General features: G+C 52.3%; 2 protein-coding genes across 13 annotated transcripts in view; one reads left to right on the top strand and one right to left on the bottom strand.

The window, feature by feature from the left end:
* UBE2D2 (ubiquitin conjugating enzyme E2 D2) overlaps positions 1-1,511 on the bottom strand; it is a 53,375-nt gene extending 51,864 nt beyond the window's left edge. The window contains exon 1 of one of the 6 annotated variants that reach the window (XR_012044172.1): positions 751-881. Coding sequence is in view for 2 of the 6 variants with exons in the window: in XM_072873220.1 (XP_072729321.1) it covers positions 751-789 (39 nt within the window). In the remaining 4 variants the exon portion in view is untranslated. Of the gene's footprint in view, positions 1-750; positions 882-975; positions 1,202-1,360 lie in introns of those variants that run through there. The other 5 variants (XR_012044171.1, XM_072873227.1, XM_072873221.1 and 2 more) reach the window with 5 other exon arrangements.
* Positions 180-24,286, top strand: STING1 (stimulator of interferon response cGAMP interactor 1). 7 transcript variants are annotated; one of them, XM_072873218.1, is made up of 10 exons: positions 180-654; positions 2,264-3,062; positions 17,776-18,242; positions 18,616-18,799; positions 19,142-19,386; positions 20,012-20,192; positions 20,629-20,737; positions 20,895-21,133; positions 22,787-22,973; positions 23,862-24,286. In XM_072873218.1, exons 5-10 carry the CDS (start codon positions 19,142-19,144, stop codon positions 24,053-24,055), a joined length of 1,155 nt encoding a protein of 384 aa, XP_072729319.1. In that variant the 5' UTR covers positions 180-654; positions 2,264-3,062; positions 17,776-18,242; positions 18,616-18,799; the 3' UTR covers positions 24,056-24,286. The 7 variants fall into 7 exon arrangements, with proteins under 7 accessions (XP_072729319.1, XP_072729320.1, XP_072729315.1 ...); XM_072873214.1 differs by lacking the exon at positions 180-654 and adding an exon at positions 860-984; XM_072873213.1 differs by lacking the exon at positions 180-654 and adding an exon at positions 890-984 and having other exon boundaries at positions 2,244-3,062.
* The last annotated feature ends 390 nt before the right edge of the window (positions 24,287-24,676 follow it).

Raw genomic sequence — 24,676 nt, 5'->3', positions numbered from 1 at the left:
GCTTTTAAGACTACAGGAAATTCAGCAGCAGCGTCTTTCTAAAAGGCTCAGTCATGAAGCGCAGTGCACCTCCTGCTCCAGGAGGAGAAGGCACCTCGCGTGCCTTTCCCTACAAGCCTACTAGATGACTCAGGTTGTAGAACAGCACTGGCTCCATTAAAACAATAAATCACACTATTTTGACTAGTTGAACGTGACAAGTTTACTACGCTTAGCGCTTCAGTATGCAAGATCATTGCTCCTTGAGGAAGAAGACCCTTTCACCACGAAGCTCCCAAACCAGCTACGCCAAAGCTTCCAGCGTGGACAACTATTCACTCCTCTGAGCACCTTCTCCCAAGAGCAGCAGCTGCCGCTCCAGCGCGGAGCTCCTCACTGCCCCCACACGTGTCCAGTTCCACGCCCTGAGCGACTCCAGAGGGCGAGGAGCACCCCCTTAAGCTGCAGCAGCCGGCGGCGGCCGCTGCCCACCCCCGGGCCCGCAGCCCTATCCCGGCGCCGGCGCCCCCTCGCGGCCCCAGGGCCCGGGCTCGAGGGGCCACGTTGCTTCGAAGGGACCCAGCCACCGAGACCACCGCAGGCCTCGGCCTCCCCCCTGGGGGTAATAGCCCCCGGGGACAGGACACGGCCCCCCCAGCCCTGGGGAGGTGCCCGGTAAGGAGGGACTTTCCCGAGGGAACAAACAAAGCGCCCCAGCAGACTGGGCCAGAGCCTCGGAGCCCATTCCAGCTGCCGCGGCCCGGTCCGCACCGCCGAGGGGAGCAGGCGAACTTCTCCCTCCGCTCCCATCTTCCCAGGCCCGGCTGCCGCCTCTCCTGACGGCGGGGCCGCCCGTCCCCTCAACGCAGGCGGGGAAAGGCGCCTGTAACCCCCCCCCATCCGAGGCGGGCGCCGGAGGGACCCCGCGCCGCCGGGGCAGGGCAGGGCCCAGCCCTTCCCTCCCTCCCCGCCAGGCCCGAGGCAGCGGCGGCCTACCCGGCTTATGTAAGGCGAGCCCTAGGCTGGGGCGGAGGGGCGCGGGACCAGGCGCGGTGCGGCTAGGCCCTGGCCCTTACCTTGTGGATTCTCTTCAGCGCCATTGTGTGCGCGAAGCGGCGAGGAGGGGCGGGCGGGGAGGGGGCAGCCCGCGGGGACTATTTTCCGAAGGGGAGGGGGAGGAGGAGCGCGGAGGTGGCGGCGGAGCGGAGGGGGGATGGGAAGGGGAGGGAAGGAGACAGAGAAGGGGGAGGGAAGGAGGGGCCCCCAGAAGGCAGTGGCGGAGGGAGGGGGGGGCGGGGGGGGGGGGCCTGCGGGCGGGCCGGCCTGGCACGCTGCTCCCCTGACGGCGCCGCTGCACTACAGCTCGCTCCGCAGCTCCTACCGCATCCCTCCGCCGCTTCTTTATGCGCTGCCACCTCCTCGCCGCCCTTCCGCGTATCACTCCGCCGTGGCGTCCCTAGTCCCGCCGCGCTCCGCCGCTGCCGCCGGATGGCGCGCAGTTGGCGGCGCGGAGGCGGCCGCCGCGACGGGGACCGAGGCCAGGCTGGGAGCGAAGGAGGAGGGCCGGGCGAGAGAGAGGAGGAGCGAGGGACGGCGGGCACTATTTGTCCTCCGAGCGCCGTGCAGAACTCTCCAGAAGGGGGAGGGGGAGAGTGCGGAAGGATACGGCGGCGGCGGACGCGTGAAGAGCGAGTTGATCGGATGGTCGCGTGACGATGGCTTCTCGCGAGAAGTCGGGACGGGAACAAGTCCCGGCCGCGCCGCCGCCGTGGGGCCAGTCAGGGCCTGAGGCACTGAGGCCGGGGAGGCTCTGAGGTAGCGGCAGCAGCACGCGGGGCCTGGGCCGGACCCCGCGCTCCGGCAGCCTCGTGGGGAGCTGCCGCCCCCCCTGCGGCGCTCCCGGCCCCAGGTGCTTGGGCTGAGGCTGCTAGAGGGCCCGAGGCACCTTCCCGGAGAAGGGCCGGCGCCTGTGGGCTGTGGGTCGGTGGTGTACCCTCCCTGGGGAGGCTGGGAGGGCATCCGCGACAGGCAAAGGCTCTCTGGGAACACGTTAAGTGGTACTAAGAGCGATGCTGGTGACACCTTGTACCTGGCGGGGGTGGCGTATGGCTCGGCATCCTTTCCCCATGGGTAGTGGCACAGGGCTGGTGCACAGTAATTCATTTTTAGGCCTGGGAGGGCGCAGGGACAGAGTACACCAAGTAGATCACAGTGTGGCTGCATAATAAAGGTTTGAACCATTGAACAGACTTTTCTTTATATAGCAAAGTATCTCAAATACCAGGCTTACCAAGCATACCAAAACCACAGTGTTAAGTGGAGAACACAAAGTGAGCAACCAAGCGCAGGACTCGAGACCCTCCCTGTGCCCATCAGGCCAGCAACATCACGGAGGGAGGCGAAGGTTCTCCAGCAGCGACAGCATCCATAGCCCCGGTGCCACATGTGGAAGAAAAATTAATTTCCATCCAGCATGGAATATCCACACCGATATGGACAAAAATAACAATTGTTCTCAGATGACAGAGCAGTTTGTGTCAGAAAAAAGGTCATAAAATAATCTTTCTGATGGCTACCAATCGGCTGAAGGGTTTTGCGCAGCTTCAGCAAACCTCCGAGCCTTGTAACCACGCCCTGTTTACATAGCTGCAAGCCCTGTAACCACGCCCTGTTTACATAGCTGCACGATCAAAGCATGAATGGGCAATTGCTGTAAACAGCCAGCTCAGAAACAAAAGGGCAACTTCCCTTCAGGTCTGAATCATCAGAAACTGAGTGAATGAGTTTGGGAACAGGACACTGCTTGGGACAAGGACTTCATGCACACGTTCAAACAAGGTACCTCTGCAGGGGAGTTCAGCCTAACAACCAAACTGCCCGCACGTACACAAACCCGTGGGACATCTTGTAAGACATTTTAAAATCTACATCAAATTGGAGTCTTTTCTATTGGTCCTGCTTCTCTTCCCATTGCTGGCTTTGGATCATGAATTGGGACTGGACACTTGCTCCCCCCATCTTAAGCTTGTGTTGGCCGGTGCCCTGTGCACCGTTCCAAGTTGGCAGCCCTGCTACCGAGTCAGGTAAGAAAAATGCCAAGAGCATTTTTAATCAAGGTTGGAAGTCATAAGACTTTCCAAGAAGGCATCAGGTTTTGTTCCTTTACAGGCACTCATAGGAAAGCCTCGTTTCCTATGGATTTCTCTCTCGTGTAACTAACATTTTTAGTGAATTATACTACGATTTTCTGTTATTGCCTGTCTTCTCCTCACCTAGTACTGCAGCAGGGTTGTTTTCCACTGTTCTTGTCAATCCCATACCTCCTGTGCCTCTCTTGGCAGAGAGGGATGAAAGGCTTAAACAGCAGACTTTAGACGTAAGTAAAATACTCAATTCCAAGCAGCAAGAAGCAGGTCTGGGCTTGGAGCTCAGCTCCAAAACTTCCCCTGGGGTCAGGCTGTCCCTTTGCTAAAGCACCCTTCTGTCAGCCAGTCCCTGTAGCCAGCAGAGCTACCTGCAGGATTAATTTACTCGGTGCTTTTGAACGGGCAAGGTTTGGAAACCCCACGCTACCTCTGATATCATGCTGGCGATGACAAACTCATGCCTGCCTGCTCCTTCCTCCTGCCTGCATAGCTGCTGCTCGCTGTGGTCAAGGTGGAGGTGAGGATCTCCAGCAGTGCTCACCCTGGCCTCTCAGGAGCCTGGCAACTGCTGCCTCTCAGCAATAGTTGTGGTCTCTTCTCTTGCTGACTTTGCTGCCAGCCTTTCTGCAACAATTCAAGATTTCTTTTGTGGTGGCTTTAGCATAGGGTGTGTTTTGAATTAATTTCTCTTTCCTCCTCCACATTTGGTGTGGAGAAAATAAATCACAGATTCATAAAAATGGTTTTCTGTTTTGTTTTTTTTTCAACTACTTTGGTTCATTTTGTGGCTTGTTGCTCTTTTCCCTCTTTTCTGTTGCCTTTTGGGTTGCCGGACACCCCTTGATTGCAGAAGGGCAGACAACAACCCTGCCCCAGCTCATTGCTCTGTCACCCCCAGCACAAGGGAGCTGGAAATGCTTAAATATTAATCCCAAGTAGTCCTGGCCATAAAGTCCCCCCAGTCCTGGGTCAGAGGCAAAACTGCTTTTCTTCCAATGTTTTCTGCTTTCCTCTTTTATTGCCCAGCCAACGACTGATCCTGGTCAGGCAATCTGATCCCGCTCATTAGAAGTGACATCGCAAATTTCTCTTTACTAGGAGATGCTCTTTTGGTCCCTGAGAGTTGTACAGCCACAATAGCTTTGCCCCTTGCTCAAACCTGGCTCATCTCTTGACAGGGCAAACATCATGTCATGAATTGCAGTCCTGCCGGTGACTGCTGGGGGCACAAAAGGCTCCCTCTCCTCGGACGTCTCTCCGGAAGCATCCTTCTCACTTTTTTCGGTCAGTTTTCAATGTACCTTCAAGTCACAGCCTCTAAGGACTTCAGTTCTCAGAGGTCTGCACATCAGCCAAGATTAAAGTAATCTTTTTCCAGTATTCTCAGAAAAGAAGTGTTGGCTTTTGTCCCCAGATTGGAAAATTTTTGGCTCACAGTAGCAACAGAAACAGTCTGGATTGCTACTTTTTCCTTGTTGAGCTTTGAAAAGTCCTCTCTGAGTAGTAAAGCATTGTAAAACACAATCCAGAGTATCGACAATTTTTTAAATAAAAATACATAGTAAAATAGTTTTGTTGTGGTTTTAGTACCTTGATAACTATGGTACTAAACTATAGTATTACTACGTTATATGACTATGATTTGCTGCTTCTTACCAGACGGACATGATCTTCTCTGAGAGATAAGAAATGGAAGTAGAAAAGTCGTTTTCATCATTGTTGTTCACAAGGTCAGTCCCCTTAGATTTGCTGAAAGGCAAATCTCAGTTGCAGCTTCTGAGATTTGGCCTGTAGCTGTAAACGGATAGATGTTAACTTGCTGTAGGCTGCAGGGAATTGAAGACTGGACCGTGTCTTATCCAGAAGGTATTTTCCTCAGCATTCACAGTTAGATCTTTGTCTGATGTGGCAATAGATTAAATGCTTTCCACTGCAGCTCGAACATGTCTAAAAATGCCATGAGATGCAAGAAAGATCAGGCACAAATAAACATTAACCTAAGATCACAGGCAGCAGAGCCAGGGAATACCTGGCCCTGTTGAGTTCGAGGTCAGGATTTCCGCTCCTGGTGGAAGGCTGAGGTTTGTTGTTTAGATTTCCCTTTCATGGTCCTGTCTGCAGCACTTTCTCACTGCCCGTCTCCCTGCTGTCTCTTGATTTCTACTTTCTCTTGTTAGGACTTCCTTATCGCACCTGCTGCCTTTCTCCCTTACTTCTCTTCCACCTCATCTGCGACTTTTGCAGGTGTCCTGCAGGTTTCAGTCTCTTCCCACTCCTGCCCGAACATGAAGACAGTGGGATTGACCCACATGCACTTTTCTATATCCCACATGAGATCATATCCTGGTCCTCTTCTTCAGAAGGATGAGTTCTGCTCACCAGCACTAGAGAAGATGCTTTGGGCTGCATCTGCTGTGAAAATTCACGGCTGGTCCCCATCTATAGCAGCCCCTGCTGCAGAGAAAGCATTCCTTGTTAGGCAGATGCTGTCTCCCCATGCCTATTGCTGCTGGCCCCTCGCGTAGCACCCCGCCACAGCATTTTGAGAGATGTCCCACCTGCAGCTTTCTGCCTTCTCTTTCCCAGGGAGAGAGCTGGTCCTGCAGACCCGAGGCACTGTGGGGTACTATAGTCTCTTGTCCTGGGGGCACTACTGTGCTCTTAGATTCTGTTCCAAAGAGAGGCACTGAGTGATCTGCTGTCTGTGCCTGCCAACGTCATCCCGTGCAAAACAGCAGAGCATCACTGGAGGAGTTAGCTGAGCCCTGCCATATCATTAGATGACTCCTGCCTCCACGTGCCTTTCCTTCACCATCTTCCTCTAATCAGCTTTGCTCAACAGGGTCAGGCTGCAGTGCTGTATTAGGGAAAAAAAACTAGACATGCTTAGGCAAAGGCACAAAATTTTAAAGGAGTACAAACTTCCCAGCCTAGCTGGCTAAATCAGATTTTTCTAGGCTTTGGTAACCAGTGAGGCCTTTGTTAGAAGGTGAAAAAAGGTAACTCTAAAGAAGATAAGACACAACTGGAAAATGAGAAAACCCACACTTTACCAATGGTGGGCAGATGCTAGGGGGCAAGCTCCAAAGAAAAAACTCCCAGAAAAATGGACCTGAAGGAGTGGAGAAAGTGGAGTGAAGGGGTGGAGAGAAGGCAGCTCTGCCTCTGCCCCTTGGCACACAGCAAAGGACCTGCATCCCTTTCTGCAGCCATGAACTGAGGAGAATTGCTTGTCTCCATAGCTGCTGAAACCCTTGTGTCTTTAAAAAACAGATGCAGAGGCCACTTTTTCCCCTTGCTGGTCAGTGTTTCCTCCAGGAGCAGCTGAAGCCCTGTCTGCTGGCCTGTGGGCAGAAGAGCTGGTGTAGTGAAGGCTATTCTCAGCTACAGGCAGCACAGCTCCTGTCCCAAAGGTACTCTGCCCAGCAGTACCACCTGAATGTACAATTTCACACAAATTCTTCCCTCTATTACACCCTGCAGAGTCATTTACCAATGGGAGAGTGAGCAGAGGTCTAAACTGGTTCATAGTTATCCACAGAAGAAGGAACCATGGCAATTCCAGTGCTGAAGCTTGCAGATCCTGGGGTGAGTTGGCCAGGCTAGCAGCTAAAAGCCTTTTAGTCTCAGAGGGGATTCTTCGGCACCTTGGTTCAAAGCATTTCTAACAAAAACTTCTGGACTGAACTTATATACATAAGTTGTCATGTATGTCACATGGAGACTCCCACCACATAAAACACACTTTTTCCCTCTCCTGCTGCAAATCCTAGGCTTGGCTATACTCAGATGCCAGGGCAACCTGTAAGTCAGCTATAGCATTGTTTCTCCATTGTTGTCTCCATCAAGAGACCAGACCGATCAGTATCCACAGCAACAGTTATCAAGGAGCTAATTCTGTGGGTTTTCAGCCCAGGTGAAGAGCTCTAGAAATGCTCTTTTTAGTCTTGGCCGAATGCTGTGGAGTATATGTCCAAGACTGTGTGTCAGTGGAACATGAGAGATCACAACCAGGAAGAAAATATGTGGAATTATTCCCAGCCACAAGTTTTGAAATCTGAAGATGAGTCTTACTATAAAATGATTGGACTCCTTTCAAAACTGGACCTAGAAACTTGGGCACAGTCAAGGAGCCCTGAGTTTATGATCGTATATGGCAGGAAGGTGAAACTGGCCACTTGAGCCCAACAAAGGTGCCCTCCACCACCCATGAAGGCAACAGAGCAGCAAGGTCTCTGCTAATCTGTCCTATGGCACCAGCTGTCCCAGGCTTGAACACAGGAGTCAGTTCAACCCTCAAACCATGACCAAAAGATTGCTGCGTGTAGGAACATAGAAGATAGGATTTCTCATAACACATCATTATAAACTCTTCCAGTCTAGTATCCTGCTGCAGAACAACCTGGGATCTTAAACTTCAGAGAAAAGCAAAGAACAAACTGAAACAACTGCAAAGCAAAATCCACAAACTACCACCACCACCTTGTCCACAAGAAAATTTCCGGCAGGCAATGCATTGCTGTGGGCTGCAGGTATCGTAACTGTCAGTCTCAGCGGCACTATTTTGATGTCACATCTCTAGCTCTCTCAGGACTCTTGATATCCTGGACCTGTTGTAACAAGCTTTTCCTAGCAGGACAGAACCCTTCTCCTTGTGTATTATTATGCATCGTAATCTCTGGCATTGGAGGCAGAAGATACAAATTCACAAGTGGTTTTAAATCATCTAACTACAAATTGTTGCTGTAAGAAGCAGTCCTGCCCCCCTCCCCACTTGGCATCTAGCACTCTGAGCTGATCTGGTTCTTTTTGAAATCACTGATGCCAAAACAAGGAAATGGGCTGGAAGAAGCCACCCAAAGAGGACAAAACTATCTCTCACTGGCAGCATTGCCTGAAAATTCATGCAATGCAAAAAGGAGAACTTCCTCAGCTACATTTAGGCTGCTTGGAGGTGTCCCAGAGAAGGTTCCCATCAGCGGTCACTAAACCTTCCATTCACCAGCGAAGTCTGGTTTGTTAAAGCAAAGCCAGCAGCTGAGCCCCAGAGTCCCCTGGTGCTATGCCCACCTCATCTGCCTGCAGCACACACACATGTACCTGGGACTGTTCCCAGAGCTGAGCCTTGTTCCTCCTCACCCGCTCTGCCAGGTCTGACGTCTTCTCCTTGAGGTACACTTCCTTCCTTCCTCTCTCATTGCCCTGTTAGCTTTTATTGTGCCTTTTTCCATACTCTCAGTCTCTGTTTAGGCCTCCTGAAGCTGCCCAGCAGCAGCAGGCTCTGCCCTCCTGAAGCTCATCTGCCCTGCTGAAGCTACCCAGCAGCAGCAGGCTCTGCTGGGGCTTGCAGAGCATCTCCTGTCCACCTTCTTGCCCCTCTTTGTCTGGGTAACAGATGACCAAAGTAGCTGCTAGAGGTCATCACACAGATCCAGCATTTTTCTCTGCTGCAGAGGTGTGTAGAGGGGCTGGATTTGCAGAGGGACCCTGGCAGCAGAAGTCCAGCAGTGGCCAAACAAGTTGGAGGGTCTTTAACAAACCCCATGGTGTCACATGCCCCTGCTCCAAAGTGATTTTTCTATTTCCATTTCCATTTCTAGAGTCCTTTGCCATGTGCTGAATGAATCAAATCCAGGATTGTCACAATTTTAAAACCTAACAGAAGTAACTTTTAAAGTGACTTGCTCTTGTTCTCAGTTAAATGTGTTTAAAACTTAAGTTATTCTGAGAAACTTTGAAAACTTTTATTCTTTAAATAAAGCAGGGGCTGGATGTTTTCGTTTTTTTTATTTTAAACGTAATGGATTTTTCTACAAGAAAAAAATGTATTAATGGAAATTTCAGTGTAAAAAGATCCAAACCTGAGAAAAGTATTGCCAGGTTTTACACATTCAAAAAGCTTATCTTGCTGGTTTGCTGATGTGGTTTTCTTTTTTGATATTTACCACTCTGTCTTCTCTCAAACTCCAATTTTTCTTTTGTAGGCTATTGCTGGTTTTGGTGCAAACATGGATGTAGGTCACAGCACAGCCCCACAAACAGCTATGAGCATGGGGGGCACAGTGGGGACCTCAGCCTGCCACTGTCACCATGTGGGATGCAGGAGACAAACTTGAATACCAAGACTTTGCTTGACCGAGATGGTCAAAAGCTTCCCCATCACTCGAGATCAGACTCATCCTCTCCAACTCCCCTCCTCAAGGCGCATGTTCGTGGAGCAAACAATCGCAGTGTCTTGCCCGCTTCAAGGTCGTGGCCATGCCAATCTTGGCAGGAGTCTGGGGGATTGACATCAGAGGCAGAAAATAAAAGAAGAGGGGTAGACCCAGATCTTCTAGCTCAGTCCCAAGCTGGGAAGCTGCTGAGCTCAGTCAGCATTGCAGAGCTGTCCATGGGATATTGAGGACAATGTTGTGGAATGGTTAAACAGTCAAAGAGAAACAACAGGAGGGTTTTGGGCAGAAATCCAGGCAGTGCTGACAGCTATAGGCAGGCCCTGAATTGTTCACTCCCATGTTCCCAGCTTGCTAAAAACCTCCTGAGCAGTTTGGGCTTCCATGGGTATTTGAATGAGCATTCCAGCCATGCTAGTTAGCCTGCTTGTATCTCCATCATTTGCTATAGTAAATCAGAGACTTCCATGTTATGCCCTAGGTCTACCTGCCTGTTCTGCAAGGACGGGCTCCTATAAATCTCTCCTCTCTGGCCATGAGAGCGCCAGTAAATCTCCCTTGGATGCACATCCTGACCAAGAAGGCAACAATAAATTTCCTGTAAGTGGTTGAGAGAGGAGGAACAAGGAAAGAAATAGAATATTCAAACATGTCATTACACCTGCTTGCATGGAAAAAGAAAGCCTGGCACACCCCTCTGGCAGTCAGGTTCTGGCTCCATTTCCTACCCAGCCATTGCCCCTTGCTCCGACCCTACGGGCTGCCCTTCTGAGCCCCGCTACATGCCCACTGCCCTCCCAGTGCTGCCCAGGCACTGCTGTGCTGGAGATCCCCACCTCCTCACCTCCTCATCTCCCCACTGTGGCTGCCCCCTTCCACTTGGGAGCTCACAGAGGAGATCACCAGGAGCTGCAAGCACAGATCCCATGCTGCTCCCTGCCACTTTCAGTTCCCCAAAGTACTTTTTTCAGAGAGACAATCTCTCTCCATACCACAGGCTCACCTTCTCCTCTCTTCATCCCCAAGTTGTTTTATCCCCCTTTCATCCTCCTTGGTTGTATGAATGGCAGTCTTCTAGGGACAGCTGCCAGGTCTTCTTCTGTGCCTTTATAGCACTGCCCCAGGGGGATCTGGCCTCACTTGGGGTTTCTGTGCTGCCCTGTTGCACAGGACAATACCAGCAAAGCTGCAAGCCTTCTGCTGCAGAAGAAGGGGGAACACCGTCACTGAAAAGCGTGTTCAGGCGAGGACTATTGTTTTGCTTGAGGTCTCACACACAGTTCAGAAGATGCTCTGTTGGCTCCTGTGGATCCCCAGTCATGGGATCCTGTCTGCAAAGACTGTCCCCTCCCTTGCTGCAGAGGTGGGAGTCAGGATGTGTTAGGGCAAGAGCAGCTTTCCAGGGGTCCTTGGGACTGCAGCACTGACCAGCCACTCACTGTCTGCAAGCTTTTGATGGCTCCATCCCCAAAGCCAGCTTTGCCTGTTCTGCAGGCTGGAAGATACCTGTAAAAAAACCCCAAAGCGACCAAAAGGCATGCCTGTACACAGCCATTTATTCTGTTGTAGTTTCACTTGTCCTCACCTCAGCCCAGTCGGGTCCCCAGGGGACACGTGGTGGGAGGCCAGAGAACACACAGACAGCCACTTCCCTTTCCAGTCTCAGTGCCAGGGTGACTGGTGACAAAAGGAAGGAAAGTACGTGACTGTTGGAGGACAGAGAGCAAGAGTACAGGTGTATGCGAGTAGAGGGGTCCCAGCAGGAGCTCCCCAGGCATCTGTGCTGAGACCTGGGCAGCTTAACACGTGACCTGGAAGAGTCAGACCTGGAAGGGACCTGGAGGAGCTATTCAAAGCATTTTGACCAGCACGATCAAGTAGAAAACAGCTTCTTTTTGAAGAACAACTGAGTATCTGAGATGCTCCAGCCTGGGAAAGAGATGGCTGAGGTCTGAAGCCATCAGTAATCTGGGGAGGAGGAAAGGGCTGGTTGCTCATGTCTCTCCCAGCACAAGAACAGTGGCAACCCAAACAGCACTAGCCTGTGACAGCTTCAAAACAAGCAAACATGAATTCTCCACCCAACATGTAATTGGGGCCTCACTGCCACAGGATACTGCAGGTGCTGACAGTTTACAGGGGATCAAAAGAAGACTGCATAAATCACAGATTGATCCACTAACATTTATTAAATGGATAAAACTCTCTCTTAGGCAGGAAGTTCTGGTGCCACAAAGGAAGGAAGAACCTTAATGGAAAAGGGGCATGCAGCACTCAGAGCAGCCCCACGATCTGGGGATGGAGGGGTAGGTCCATGCTGCCGTCAGGATTTAAAACTCATCATTGTTGAGGGGTCACAGCCTGGGGTCATGGCAAGGCAAAGGCTCTCCCAGGCTGGGCACATCCCTGGAAAGGTGTCCCGTCTTCATGTGGACTTTGTGAGTGAAGATCAGGACCCTGCATAATCTGGAGACAGAAGGGGCAATTACCAAATCCTTTGGCCAGGACACCTCCATGACTCCCCTGACTGTCACCTCTTTTGTCCTGCAACAAAACTGCTTTGCTGAACAAGTGACAGACGTGTGCTTGGGAGCTGGAGGAAGCAGCACACAGATTTTACCCAGCACACGGATAGCTCCTCACTGCATCAGAGAGAGTGATCCAGTTCACACAGCTCAGTGCAACACAGAATATTGCAGAGCACTTTATTTTTGCTAGGGTGGGCAATAAGCAAGCCCTGTCAGTGTGCAGGACCTCTGAAGGTACACTGGTGGTGCAATTGCAGCACTAAAAACACCAGCTGCAGCACTTTTTAGCAAAGGGACCAAAGCCACTTTTAACACCAGGCTGGCATCCAAGCCCTGTCCCCACAGGCATCCCTGGTGTAAAACTGTCACTGGGCAGCCTGCCTTTTAGCTGAAGCCAGCAGCTCTACCAGCTTTTGCAGGGCAACAGCACATGATGCAAAAAAAAAAAGGAGCAAGCACTGCTGCAGTGCCCATATTGCAGCAGGAGCAGGCTCTGTTATGCCTGCTGCCTGCCTGCTTGCTGGGAGCAGTCCTTTACCCAGGAGATACCAGGGAAAGCACCATGTTCCTGGCCTGGCTTTTGGTTGGGGACATGCTACATGCATCCAGCACCTGCTCCTAACAGCTTTCAGACTCGCACAGACCCAGCTCCTGGATTAATCCACCTTATACCTAAGGCACCTCATACGGACCAGCCAGTGGGTCTCCAGAGGTGGGGGAGACTTCAAGCAAATTCACAGCATCTTGCTACCTGCAAGGGATCTCACCTCCTATCACTGCAGGATTTTTATATTATTTTTCCAGGTTATTACAAATTCTCAGGCATTTCACCGAGACCCTTCCCTGTCTAAACCAAGCCCTGGCTACAGCTGTCCACTCTGTCCATGGCCATTGGGATGTCAGGAGGCTGATCTCTTCCCCATCCCCAACCTGTACACGAAGGCCCTTCTAGAAACCAGCCTATTTGTGTTACGGGCCAGCTCAGCTCTTCTAGATACTTCCAAGGGTGGAAGTTGTCGCGCTCTATGTTAAGGAGAACCTTGAATGTATAGAAGTCACCTACGGCGATCGTGGAAGCCCTATCGAATGCCTCTGGGTCAAGATCAGAGGGATTGGCTCCAAGGGAGATCTTACCGTAGGCATCTGCTACTGACCTTCAAACCAAGGCAATAAGGCCAACAAAGCAATATTTGGGTCACTTAAGCAAGCCTCAGGTCAACAGAACCTGGTTCTTATGGGTAACTTCAACTACCCAGACATTTGTTGGAAGAACAATACAGTTCCTGGAATGCGTAGAGGACTGCTTCCTCATACAAATGTTAGATGTGCCAACCAGGAATGAGGCACTGCTGGACTTGCTACTCACAAACCAAGAAAACCTGCTTTGTAATATTTCAGTTAGTGATAGCCTTGGCTGCAGGGATCACAATATTGTGGAGTTTGGGATCCTGCCGCGCATGCTGAAGGTTAGTACTAAGACAAAGGTTTGAGATTTTAGAAGAGCAAACTTCAGCTTGCTCAGAGCTCAGCTGGGAGGGATTCCTTGGGAAGCTTCCATGGAGGCATAAGGAGCTAGTGAGTGCTGGGAGTTTTTCAAGAATGCTCTCCTGGAAGCACAAAAACAGTTCACCCCCTTTAAAGGTAAGGGAAGTAGGCAGAGCAAAAGATCCCCTTGGCTTAACTGCAAGCTGCTGAGCCTGCTCAAAACCAAAAGAGAAGCAGATCAGAGATGGAAAAGCGGACGAATACCCATTGAGAACTACAAGGGCATTGCCAGGGATGCAGTTAGAAAAGCAAAAGCTCAGCTTGAATTGAAATTTGCCAGAGATGTCAAAAACTACAAGAAAGGCTTCTTCAGGTACGTAAACAACAAGCAGAAACAGAAGGAAAATATTGGCCCACTGTTAAACAGGAGAGGTGAATTAGTCACCAACAACGCTGAAAAGGCAGAGGTTCTCAACACTTTCTTCACCTCTGTCTTTACCAGCACTGTTGGGCCCCAGGCCTTGGGAAAAAAAATCCAGGTTGATGCAAACGCAGACCCACCATCAGTGAAGGAAGAGTCAGTATGTGAACTATTACAGGAGCTTGACCCCTACAAATCGATGGGCCCTGACAGTATCCACCCAAGGGTGTTGAGCGAGCTGACTGACATCATTGCAAGGCCACGCTCCATAATCTTTGAGAAGTAGTGGAGATCAGGGGATGTCCCAGAAGACTGGAAGAAGGCTAATGTCACCCCCATGTACAAGAAGGGCTTATAGGAGGATCCAGGAAATTATAGGCACATCAGTCTTACTTCAGTCCCTGGGAAAGTTATGGAACAAATCCTCCTGGGGGCTACCACAAGTCAAATGAAGCACATGATTGGGAAAAGCCAGCATGGATTCACCAAGGGCAAATCGTGCTTGACAAACCTGATCACCTTGTACAACAAAGTAACCTGCTCGGTTGATGTGGGGTGAGCAGTGGACATTGTCTACCTGGATTTCTCCAAGGCTTTCGATACAGTTTCCCACAGCCTCCTCCTAGAGAAACTGATGCCTTACAGTCTAGACAAGTGGTCTGTGCAGTGGGTGGGGAACTGGCTGACAGGCCACACCCAGGGGGTGGTGGTAAATAGCTCCTTTTCAAACTGGCACCTTGTCACAAGTGGGGTCCCCCAGAGATTGATATTGGGCCCAATGCTGTTTAATATCTTCATAAGTGATCTGGATGATGGGATCAAGTGTACCCTGATGACGTTTGCCGATGATACCAAACTGAGTGGGGAAGTGGACACTTCAGAAGGGAGAGCCACTTTGCAGAAAGACCTGGATATGTTGGAAGAGTGGGCTAACAAGAACCTTATGAAGTTCAACAAAGACAAATGTAAGGTCTTGCACCTGGGAAAACATAATCCAGGAGTGTAGCACAGGCTGGGATCTACCCAGCTGGGGAGCAGCTCTGTGGAAAGGGACCTGGGGGTCCTGCTGGACAACAAGCTCAATATGAGTGAACAGTGTGCTGCTGTGGCAAAGAAAGCCAACAGGATGCTGGGTTGCATCAACAACAGCATCACCGGCAGAGATAAAGAAGTCATTATCCCACCCTACTCAGTGCTTGTCAGGCCACACCTGGAATACTGTGTTCAGTTTTGGTCCCTGCTATACAAAAAAGGTGTGGACAGGCTGGAGAGGGTCCAGAGAAGGGCTAACAAAGATGATCAAAGGACTGGGAAGCCTGCCATGTGAGGAAGGGGTGAGAGAACTGGGTTTGTTCAGCCTTGAGAAAAGAAGGCTTAGGGGAGACCTTATCACCATGTTCCAGTATTTAAAGAGTGGCTACAAAAAAGATGGAGACTCCCTTTTTACAAGGAGTCACATGGGAAAGAGGAGGGGTAATGGGTACAAGTTACTCCTGGGGATATTCCGTTTGGACACAAGAGGAAAATTTTTCACAATGAGAACAATCAGCCATTGGAATAATCTCCCCAGGGAAGTGGTGGATTCCCCAACATTGGACACTTTTAAGATTCAGCTGGACAGGGTGTTGGACCATCTTGTCTAGACTGTGCTTTTGCCAAGAAAGGTTGGACCAGATAATCCTTGAGGTCCCTTCCAACCTGGTATTCTATGATTCATATGATTCTATGATTCCCTGCCTTTGCAAGCACCTTTGCCAGCTCAGCAGACAGCTTAGTTCTTGCTGCATTTGGACAGTGATTAAACCATGGGCAGTTTGGACAGTCAGTTTGGACCACAAGCTCCTGCATCTCTGCCCAGGTGTATACAAATAGAGCAGCTGCTCAGGGGGATGTCATAGGGTCCTTCACGTGCCCAGAAAGGTGGCAAAGCAGGTGGCAGAGGCTGAGAACAGCCACCCAGGTAACACCCAGCCACAAAGCTGCCCTGTCCCTGGCCCACAGCACAGCAGCAGTGTGGAAACCAGCAAGCCCAGGCTGGGGTGGGAGGTTAGTGCTAACTAGTTTGGTGCTGATGAGTCAGTTATTCCAGCAGGTGACCATGGACATCTCCAATAACATAATGAGGTGTTTTTGCTGTGATTTCTCTGCATCAGGAGCATCCCATGGATGCATTGGTAGAACACTTCCCAAGACATGGGGAATGGGGAAGGTGAGGATGCCCCGTGCACCCATCTGTGCCACATGTGTAAGTTTTCATGAGTAAGCATCAGCTGATGCGCATGCCACTCTGTGGTTAGTAAAAGGCCATGGCACATGGTGCATGAGGGGTTTACGATGCCTGTCACGCTAGTGGTTTAAAAACCCCTAGGGTGAGAAACTACTAATCTCAGTGGGGTCTGCAGTGTAGGTGTGTTTTATAGATTGCTTTACAGAGAGTTGATTTCTTTGCCTAACTAAATCTCAGAGGTGTCAGCACTAGCCTGGTTGGAAATGCCATGGCACTGGTCTGGGGAGGTCACTTGCCGGGTTTTTTTATGCATCTAAAATCTTTTGTCATCAAGCATGACTTCTTGTTCCCTCCCCTTGAAGGAATAACAGCAAGCAGGGGAAAAAGGGAACTTCAATCAAGGCACAATCTGGAAACGCAAATTGTCGGCTAGACAAAAGGCCAGGGAGGACAAAGCGGCAGCTCTGGTGTTCCTGCTTCTTGTTGGCTGTGCAGAGGCACTGGGCAGCACTGGACTCTCCATTCCCAGGCAAGCTCAGATGTCACAGATGTCCAGCTTCCACTGGAGACATTCAAATCTCATTCCTGGAGTTTAGGCTCAGCTCTTGGACTGGGCACCACAGCTCTGCTCTGAGCTGTGCACCACAAGCACAGTCCCATCCGCAGCATGGCAGGGAGCCTGGAAAGGCTGGGGAGTGACTGGGAGAATTGTTCAAGAGCAAAGTGGTGTGGAAGTGATGTAACACAGTTGAGAGCATGGGAGGTCTCATTTTGTCCCCATGTGCAGCTGGCCTGCAAGCTGCAGATGCAATTCCTCTTTGCCCCAATTCTCACCTCCCTCCAGCCTTGTCATGTGCTTCTGCAGGCTCTGGCAGACAAAATGGCTCTTCCATGCTGTTTTTTATTGCAGTTAGCACCCTGGCCACAGCTATGTATGACGCAGGTCCGGGGCTGTGGGGCAAAGGCTGGCTCAGAGCAGAAGTGAAAGAGACAGAAATACCATGGGTGTTAGTGTGCTGAAGGTAGAACTGAAAGCAAGAGGCCAGGCTCCATGGGCAGGAGAGCCACCCAGCTGCTCAGGGACCTGTGAGAAGAGGGCTGGGGAGCTGGGCAGCCTCCTCCACTGCACCGCAAGAGCCAGCCGGAGCTGGTCAGTGAAGCCCGGCTACCAGGGACAACCCAGCACAGGAGGAGGAAGTGATTCACTTGATGTTTTAGCCAGCCTTTGTGTTGAAGAAGCAAACATGTTGGCTATATCCACAAGCCCTCCCCAGGATAGGAACACGGGTCAAATGCCCTGTAAAGTGGGTTTGCTGGGGTTTCTAAGGTACCACCAAAACAGATTCCGATAACCTTGAGATGAGCACAAGTAGCACACTGCCAGTCTCTCTGGGCATCTATTCCTTTCTCCCACCCTCTGAGTTTGCAAATGCTCGAATTAAATGTGACCTGTGGGCACGTCTGAATCAAGATACTTGTGCTGTGTGCCCACTGCAGCCTGCGGAGACCCCCGGCAAGGTGCCTGTGGGTCTGTGGGGACTCCGAGGGTCCCTTGGCAGCATCCCTGCATCCACAGGCATTCCTGGGCAGAAAGCAATTGGACCCAGAGCGTGTTCTGCACAGTCACCCCCTTACCGAGCCTGTATCTACCCAGTTTGGCTACACAAAGGCCATGGGAGACCATGCTGAAAGCTTTGCTGAAGTGAAGGTTCTCCCCTCAGCCACACAGCCAGTTATCTCATCTCATAAGGCACTCAGGTTGGTCAGGTACAGTGTGCCCTTTGTAAATCCCTGCTGTTCCCTTCTTGTCCTTCAGGTGCTTGGCAGTGATTGCCAGAAGGATTTGCTCCATCACCTTCTGGGACAGAAGGTCCTGAAGGGACAGAGGTGACGTTGGGCAGGCTGCAGTTCACCAAGCCCTCTTTCTCACCTTGCTCAAAGTTGTGTGTGATGTTTGCCTCCTCCCACTCATCAAGAACCTCCCGATTGCTACAATCTTCCAAAGAGATCAGAGAGGAGCCTTGCCATGGCATCAGCCAGCAGCTTCAGCATCCTTGAGTGCATCCCACCCGGTCCTATGGGCTTGTGTATGTGTGCCCTAAGTCAATCTTCCTCTAGGATGGGTAATGCCTCACCACTGCAGACTCCACTGCTAGGACCAGGGACCTGAGAGGCTTGAGGGCCTTACTGGCCAGCAAAAGCCCAGCTGCAGGAAGCCGCTGCTGTGTTGCCAGTGCCTGTGGGCACTGCCTCCTGAGCCAGCATCTCCTGGAGCTGCATGAGGTGAGGGGATCCAGGGTGCTGTGAGTCACCCTCTCTGCTAGAAGGAATTTGCTTCTGTTTTGCCCCTGGAAACCTGCTGCACTTAATAAATTCAGTCTTTGAAATCTCTGCACTTAATTAAATCTCAGTAAATTCTGGTTTCCTTCCTCATTCCAGCTCAGTTTAGCCCCACTATGACCTGACAGATACGTTGGGGCTTTCCGGAGGTGTAAGCTCATTGATGTCGAAACCTGCCACATCCATCCAGCTCTGCCCAGTGCCAGGATTTCCTGCGGGCTCTGAGACCTCACGGGTGCCCTGTGTGGGAGGGCTCTGGTGCTTTCTGTGAGCTGCCTGCAGCCACGATAGCTCCTTTCATTTTCATTTTTCTCAGTACTGGGAACTGTGCAGCTCCACCCGTGGCACCAGAAGCCTGTACGGTGCAGGGGCTCCAGGTCTCTGTCTGCAGTAGCAGTCTCCAAAAAGAGCCGTGGCTGTGCAGGCTGGAGCCCAGAGCCCATTAACCGCAGTGCAGGAAACCCAGGCAGCGTCTAGTCTTGCAGCTGGTAACTGCTCCGGTGAGTGCAGCAAGAGGAGTGATGGCCCCATGGTTGCGGAGCAGGGAGGGCTGGTGTAGGGCTGGCATTGACTTGGGAGTGGGGTGGCCAGCCAGGCTCTGTCTTGCTGAGCCCATTTGGGCATGGGGGGCAGCCCCGAGGTGGCCTGTGCAGCACACAAGGGAACCTCCCCAGAAGCGGCTGCGTTTCAGCAGCATGCAAAGGAAGGGACAGCTCCATTGCGTGCTTTGGGGTGCTCAGTGAGGGCTGGATGTGCATGTGTGTCCCCCTTCTCCACTCCCCACAGCACTGCTGTGGGCTCTGGGGACAACAGTTGCTGCTGACCCCCCCTCTCTGCCACAGATGTCTCAGGAATTGTGGCGGCCGAGTCACCCCACCACCTTGCTCATCCCCAAGGCCCGGGGCAGGCGAGCGCAGCATGCCGCATACTTGCTCCTGGCTCTGTGCGCCGCAGCGCTGTACCTCGCTGGGGAGCCCCTCATGCCCACCGCCCGCAGCCTCACCTCCCACTTTGTGGCCCTGCAGATAGGGGTGCTGCTCAAGGGCACCTGCTACCTGGCCGAGGAGATCTTCCACCTCCAATCCAGGTGAGCCAGCATGGGGGAGGCTGTCTCCTGGGCTCCTGGGGCCACCCTGGGGACAAGGGCATAGCAGCTTCTGGGTGTCAGGAGGGATCTGCTCCTGGTTTCTACCCCCACACATGCCCTTTGGGGCAATGCTCTGCTGTGCCCCAGCAGCACACGCTGCTCTCCATCAGCCTTGTGTCTTTCTCAGCTCCTCCTCCTCTCCCTTCTCCTGTCTGCCCACCTCCCTCATATGCCTATGGATCTCTCCTTCTCCTCTCTGTGGTAGCTCCCTAGTGTGCCCTTTACCTGGGGAGCAGATCTCAGCCCCCAGCCTTCCCCCCCCACCCAGTGCCAGAGGGCATGGGGCTGTTGGAGGTAATCTCCCCTTGCTGTCTAGGGCAAGATTGCATCTGCTCCCCTCTGAGACCCATGGGTGCTGCAAGAGACCAAAGCCCTCTCCTGGCTGGAGGCACCCAGGGTGTGCTGAGCTGGGTCCCACAGGGCTCCCTGGCTCCATACTGCTCTAGAAGTTCAGCAGCACTGGCAAGGAGGTGGGAGCATCCCCTGGCCAGTGCCCCGTGGGCTGCAGATGGGGATGGTGGGCGGGCAGCCACGTACCTGTCTCCTGTCTCACTCTCCCACCCAGGTACCACAGCAGCTTCTGGAGGGCCCTGAGTGCCTGCTTCCCCCTGCACTGGCACGGGACCATGCTACTCGTCTGTGGCTCAGCCTATGTGGCTCTCCTCGATGGAGATGGGCAGCTGCTCGGCTTCCACCTCGGCCTGGCCAGCCTATGCCAGCTCCTCATCCTCGCTCTGGGGCTCCATGTAAGGCACCAACACCTCTAGCCTGGCCAGGCATCCCAGGGAGCATGGCAGCCCCGAGCAGTTGTGGGGGCATGTGGCCCAGTTCTGTGCGGCCACTGCATGTACAGCCCCCCCGCACACAGCCCTGCAGCAGGAGAAATGCTCTCATTAGCTCAGCCCCAAAGAGCTGATCTCCTCGGCCCCATACTGCCACATACAACCAGAAAGGTGTCCAGCTCGCTCCAGCATCAGCTTCCTCATCTGCAGGGGCTGTGTGGGCCATCAAGGACTCTTGCCCCTGCTACCTGACATGGTGGTGGAAGGGGGGCAGCAGGGTTGCTCCAGATCTCTTTGGAGAGGGTGTCTGCTCTCCAATCCCTGTAGAGAACTGACTGTTGCAGAAGAGCCCAGGTGGCTGCTTTAATCACTGCTGGTCTGTCTTTCCTTCCCTCCACAGAAGCCCTCAGCAGTGGAAATGTCTGAGATGTCTGAGAGGTCCAAGCAGAATGTCGCTCATGGGCTTGCCTGGTCTTATTATGTTGGGTACCTAAAAATAGTCCTGCCACGTACGTAGCTGTTTCCCTGCATTATCATGCCTACAGATAGAAATAGCTCCTAATAACAATCCTCCCACTCTTACAGTGTTAGCAGGGAATTGGGGAGCAAGGTAGAAAGCAGCTGTACTCACGCCAGGCATCTCTGCCCAATGCTCTCTTCCACCAGGGATGAAAAAGTCGATGGAGGAATTCAGCAAAGCCAACCCCAACGTGCTGGCATGCAGGGAGACCTGGAAGCTCCACATCTTGATCCCTCTGAGCTGTGATGTCTATGATGACCTGGAGAAAGCTGACAGCAATATTCAGTACCTGACAGACCTCACTGAAACCACCCTGCCCCGAGCTGGCACCAAAAAAAGGGTCTACAAACACAGCCTCTACACAATCAGGGATGAAGACAACAAGGTATACTTGTTGCAGTACTCTCCTGAGTGCAGCGTCAGGAGAGCAGTCAGCATGCATCAGCCCAAAGGTCTTCCTGGCCTCAGATCCTGGCCCAGAATTGGCCATAAGGGCAGGACAGTGTCACCTCTTCTACTAGATACTCCCAGCTTTCAGCAGGCTTCCATGAGATGGAGAGGTCCAGTCCATGCCAGTTATCTGCATCCCTTCCTCCTGGCTGCCTCCTTCCAGGCTCAGCCCTTGCAGGGATGTTGGGCTCACTTAAGCCCTCCTGGAGTTGATTTAAGTCCAGAAAATTGAGCAGAAAAAAGCAGATGTGGGGTCCAGAGCATCACTTCCCATGGGACAAATGAATATTTCCTTTTGTTGTGAAGAGATGCTTGAAAATGTTTGTGTGAGTCATTATATAATTTGACTCTCTCCCCTTCCCCCAGTCACATCTTTTCCAGACTTAGGAGTCCTAAATCCCTCCATCTCACATTGCATTCATCTCCTTCCACATCTCCAGGCAGATGGGCCTCTGCCCCTGCACCCCTGGGGAGGGAACACACTGGTCCTGCTGAGACAGCCATCCATGGAGGTGTCAGCAGAGCGATGCTTCTCACCTGGGTCTCCCTAATTTGCCCTTTGATGGTGGCTGAGCACTGAGCTGGTGCTTTTAAAGCCCTGCCTGCAGGGACTCCAGAGCCTCTTTCTTGGCCCTGCTCCTGGGGAAGTACAGTTGGCATCAGGTTTTTCCTACTACAAGGCACCCACTGATGCTGTGTTTCATCTGCCAGTCTCCTGCTGAGTGACTTGGCACCAAGTGAGCTCCAGCAGCTCTGCAGCCTGGACCTGTCCTGACCCGCTGCGTGTTGTCAGTAAAATCTGGCCCTCAGCTTGTTGACGAGTTGCTGGTGAATGCATGCATGGCAGCAATGCTAGCTCCCATCCCTGACACCTGCTCTGGGTCACTGTGGCAACTGCCCTCCAAGGCTGGTAGCTCTTCCTGCTACTCTGCATTTACCCAGAGATCCTGTCCCTCTTCCCTCTAATACACTTTATTAAACTTTCCAGTTTGCCCAGTATAAGACTTACTGGTAACCCTGCTCCTCCTTGCAATTCTTATGGCCTTAACAAATGTCTCCTCATTTGTTTGATCAGCCTCTTTCTAGCTGTGCATTCACCTTGCCAGCATTTATCCTCTTCTCTGTTCTTCTACTCTCCATTAGGATGCTCAGACTTCCCCTTCTCTAGCAGAAAAGCCAAGAAGGTGTGATCAGACATGGACAAGGGGCGTCTCCATGGAGGGCCAAACTCCATGGGGAAAATCACTCCCCAGGCTGTGGCTTGGGAGTGCTACCAAAGCCCGTGGCTGCACCCTGGGGCCCCGTGGGAGGGAGGCAGCTTCCTGAGCCCACCTGGTGCATGGGGTACGGCCATACCTGCCTCCCTGCCAGGCCAGTTAGTCTTTCCCCACTCAACACAGGGCAGGGGGACACTGGGGCCAGAACCAGTGTCCCTGTCCTGGGGGTCCAGCACACAGCACCACAGCGGGGCAGGCCACGGAGCTGCCAAGGGGTCTTGAGGGCTGTGCCCAGCACCAGGGTACCCCACCAGCCCTTTGCCAGGCACTTGGTCCTCCTGCCCCCATGTCTTTTTCTTCCATCCCTGCAGCTCTGGCACTGCGCAGTGGAATATGCCACACCACTGCAGTCCCTCTACACCATGTCCCAGGATGAGTGTGCTGCCTTCAGCCGGGAGAACCGCCTGGAGCAGGCCAAGCTTTTCTACAGGACATTGGAGGAGATCCTGAAAGGCTCCAAGGAGTGCGCCGGTACCTACCGGCTCATTGTGTATGAGGGTGAGTGAGGAGGGGAAGAGGGTAGGGGTGCCCAGCACAGTGGCTGTGCTCCCTTAGCCCCTTGAGTGACCTCAAATCACAGCAAACAAGGGGAAGTAGGCAGGATCCATGTAGCGCTTGGCTGATATCCCACTCATACAGGCATAGGGGTCCCTGCCGCGGTGGGAGGAAGGGGCTGCTTCCCAATGCAGAAGGACTTCTCGCTGTGGGCCTCAGAGGAGTGGGGAGGATGCTGGTAGAGCTGGTCCCTGTTGAAGTCCCCAGGGCACCTGAGACAAGCAGTCTTCTGCTGGGGCAGCAAGAACGCTCCCTCAAGGATTAAATATAACAGCAGGCTTCCAGGGGAAGGAGCAGCTCCCTTCGCTGCTGATGTTCCTGAGAGAAATGGCTGGGGCTGTCAAGCCCTCCCCAGCATTGGGACGGGTGTTGGTGTGTGTGCTGGCTCAGTGGTATTCCTCCTGACAGGGGACAAGAAGGAGCAAGGCTATCCCTTCTTCCTTTTAATTTCTCTTCTCCTCACCTCTGCCAGAGCAGCAGAGCTTAAAAATAGCTTGCTGCTTCTTGCTGAAATTAATCTCATTGTTTTTCAGAGGAAATTCAGCGCTATCCCTCATGGGGAGAAGCATTTCTATCTGTCAAGGAGTTCCCATCACAAGCACTGCTGGGAAACCAGCACATACTGCCTGTATTTTACTATCCTTCCTGCATTTTGTGTTTTATTTTCTTTCTTCTGGCATGCTGAAAGGGGGAAGTAAGAACCGTATTTTGACTTCTCAGGAAATTCTGCATATTTTGGGACATCTCCCAGAGACTCTGCTCCACTCCCTGCCCAGACCCCTGTCTCAGGCCAGACCAGTGAAGGTGGGTTTTGTCTTTCTTCTGTTCCAGAGTCAGGCGAAGCAGAGACCCACTTCTTGTCCAGAGAAATCCTCTGGCACCTCCGGCAGCAGCGTCACGAGGAGTACACCGTGTATGAGGGGAACCAGCTGCACAACCCGTCCACGACCCTCAGCTCAACAGAGCTCAACCTCCAGATAAGTGAGTCAGACCTGCCGCAGCCTCTGCGAAGTGACTGCTTCTAAAGCACCAGCGCTGTCCAGCCCCGCACCACCGCCTCAGGGCTCCAAACCCCCTTTCCCAAGCCCCTTCCTCTTGCAGCAAGTGCCACCCATGGCAGCAATCCCCAATCTCCTGCAGGAACTGCCCACCAAAATCTCCTGTGCATCATGTTTACTGGAAACAGCTGACTCAAACCACGGTCCTGTGACATACTTCACATTTTCTTTGTTATGTGTATCTCATATATTAATCCATGGGTGGGGTTTTTTTCATCTGCTTTGATTCATATCATGTAAAGCATTTTCCTCTGGAGTAAGTTGCATTATCCTAAAGCTTGGGCACGATGTGCAGTCTGCCCTTGGACATCCTGGGCTAGTGGTGTTGGACGGGGCTTTGGAAATCCCAGCCATGAGTGTGTATGTGTGTGCTGGGTCCAACACATCCAGCCAGCATGGCCTGGCTAATCTGATGGCTTCTGCATGCACAAGGAGTATATGTAGGACTTCCAGGGTACCTTCCAGACTGCTGGAGTCACACACAAACATCCTCACTTTCCACCCACTCGGGATGTGGAGGTAGAAGAAGAGTTCAGGCCTGGGGAACTCTTGACATTTGGTAGTCGCACAGTGCAAGAAACCTCCCTG

Source organism: Ciconia boyciana, chromosome 9, assembly GCF_034638445.1.
Source record: "Ciconia boyciana chromosome 9, ASM3463844v1, whole genome shotgun sequence".
NCBI lineage: Eukaryota > Metazoa > Chordata > Aves > Ciconiiformes > Ciconiidae > Ciconia > Ciconia boyciana.
This window is presented reverse-complemented; position numbering and strand designations above follow the sequence as displayed.

Coding starts and splice junctions, on each gene's coding strand:
- STING1 (XM_072873219.1), top strand. CDS start 19,142: ATGTCTCAGGAATTGTGGCGGCCGAGTCACCCCACCACCTTGCTCATC. Junction 21,134..22,786: donor TCAGGGATGAAGACAACAAG/GTATACTTGTTG, acceptor CCATCCCTGCAG/CTCTGGCACTGCGCAGTGGA. Junction 22,974..23,861: donor CCGGCTCATTGTGTATGAGG/GTGAGTGAGGAG, acceptor CTTCTGTTCCAG/AGTCAGGCGAAGCAGAGACC.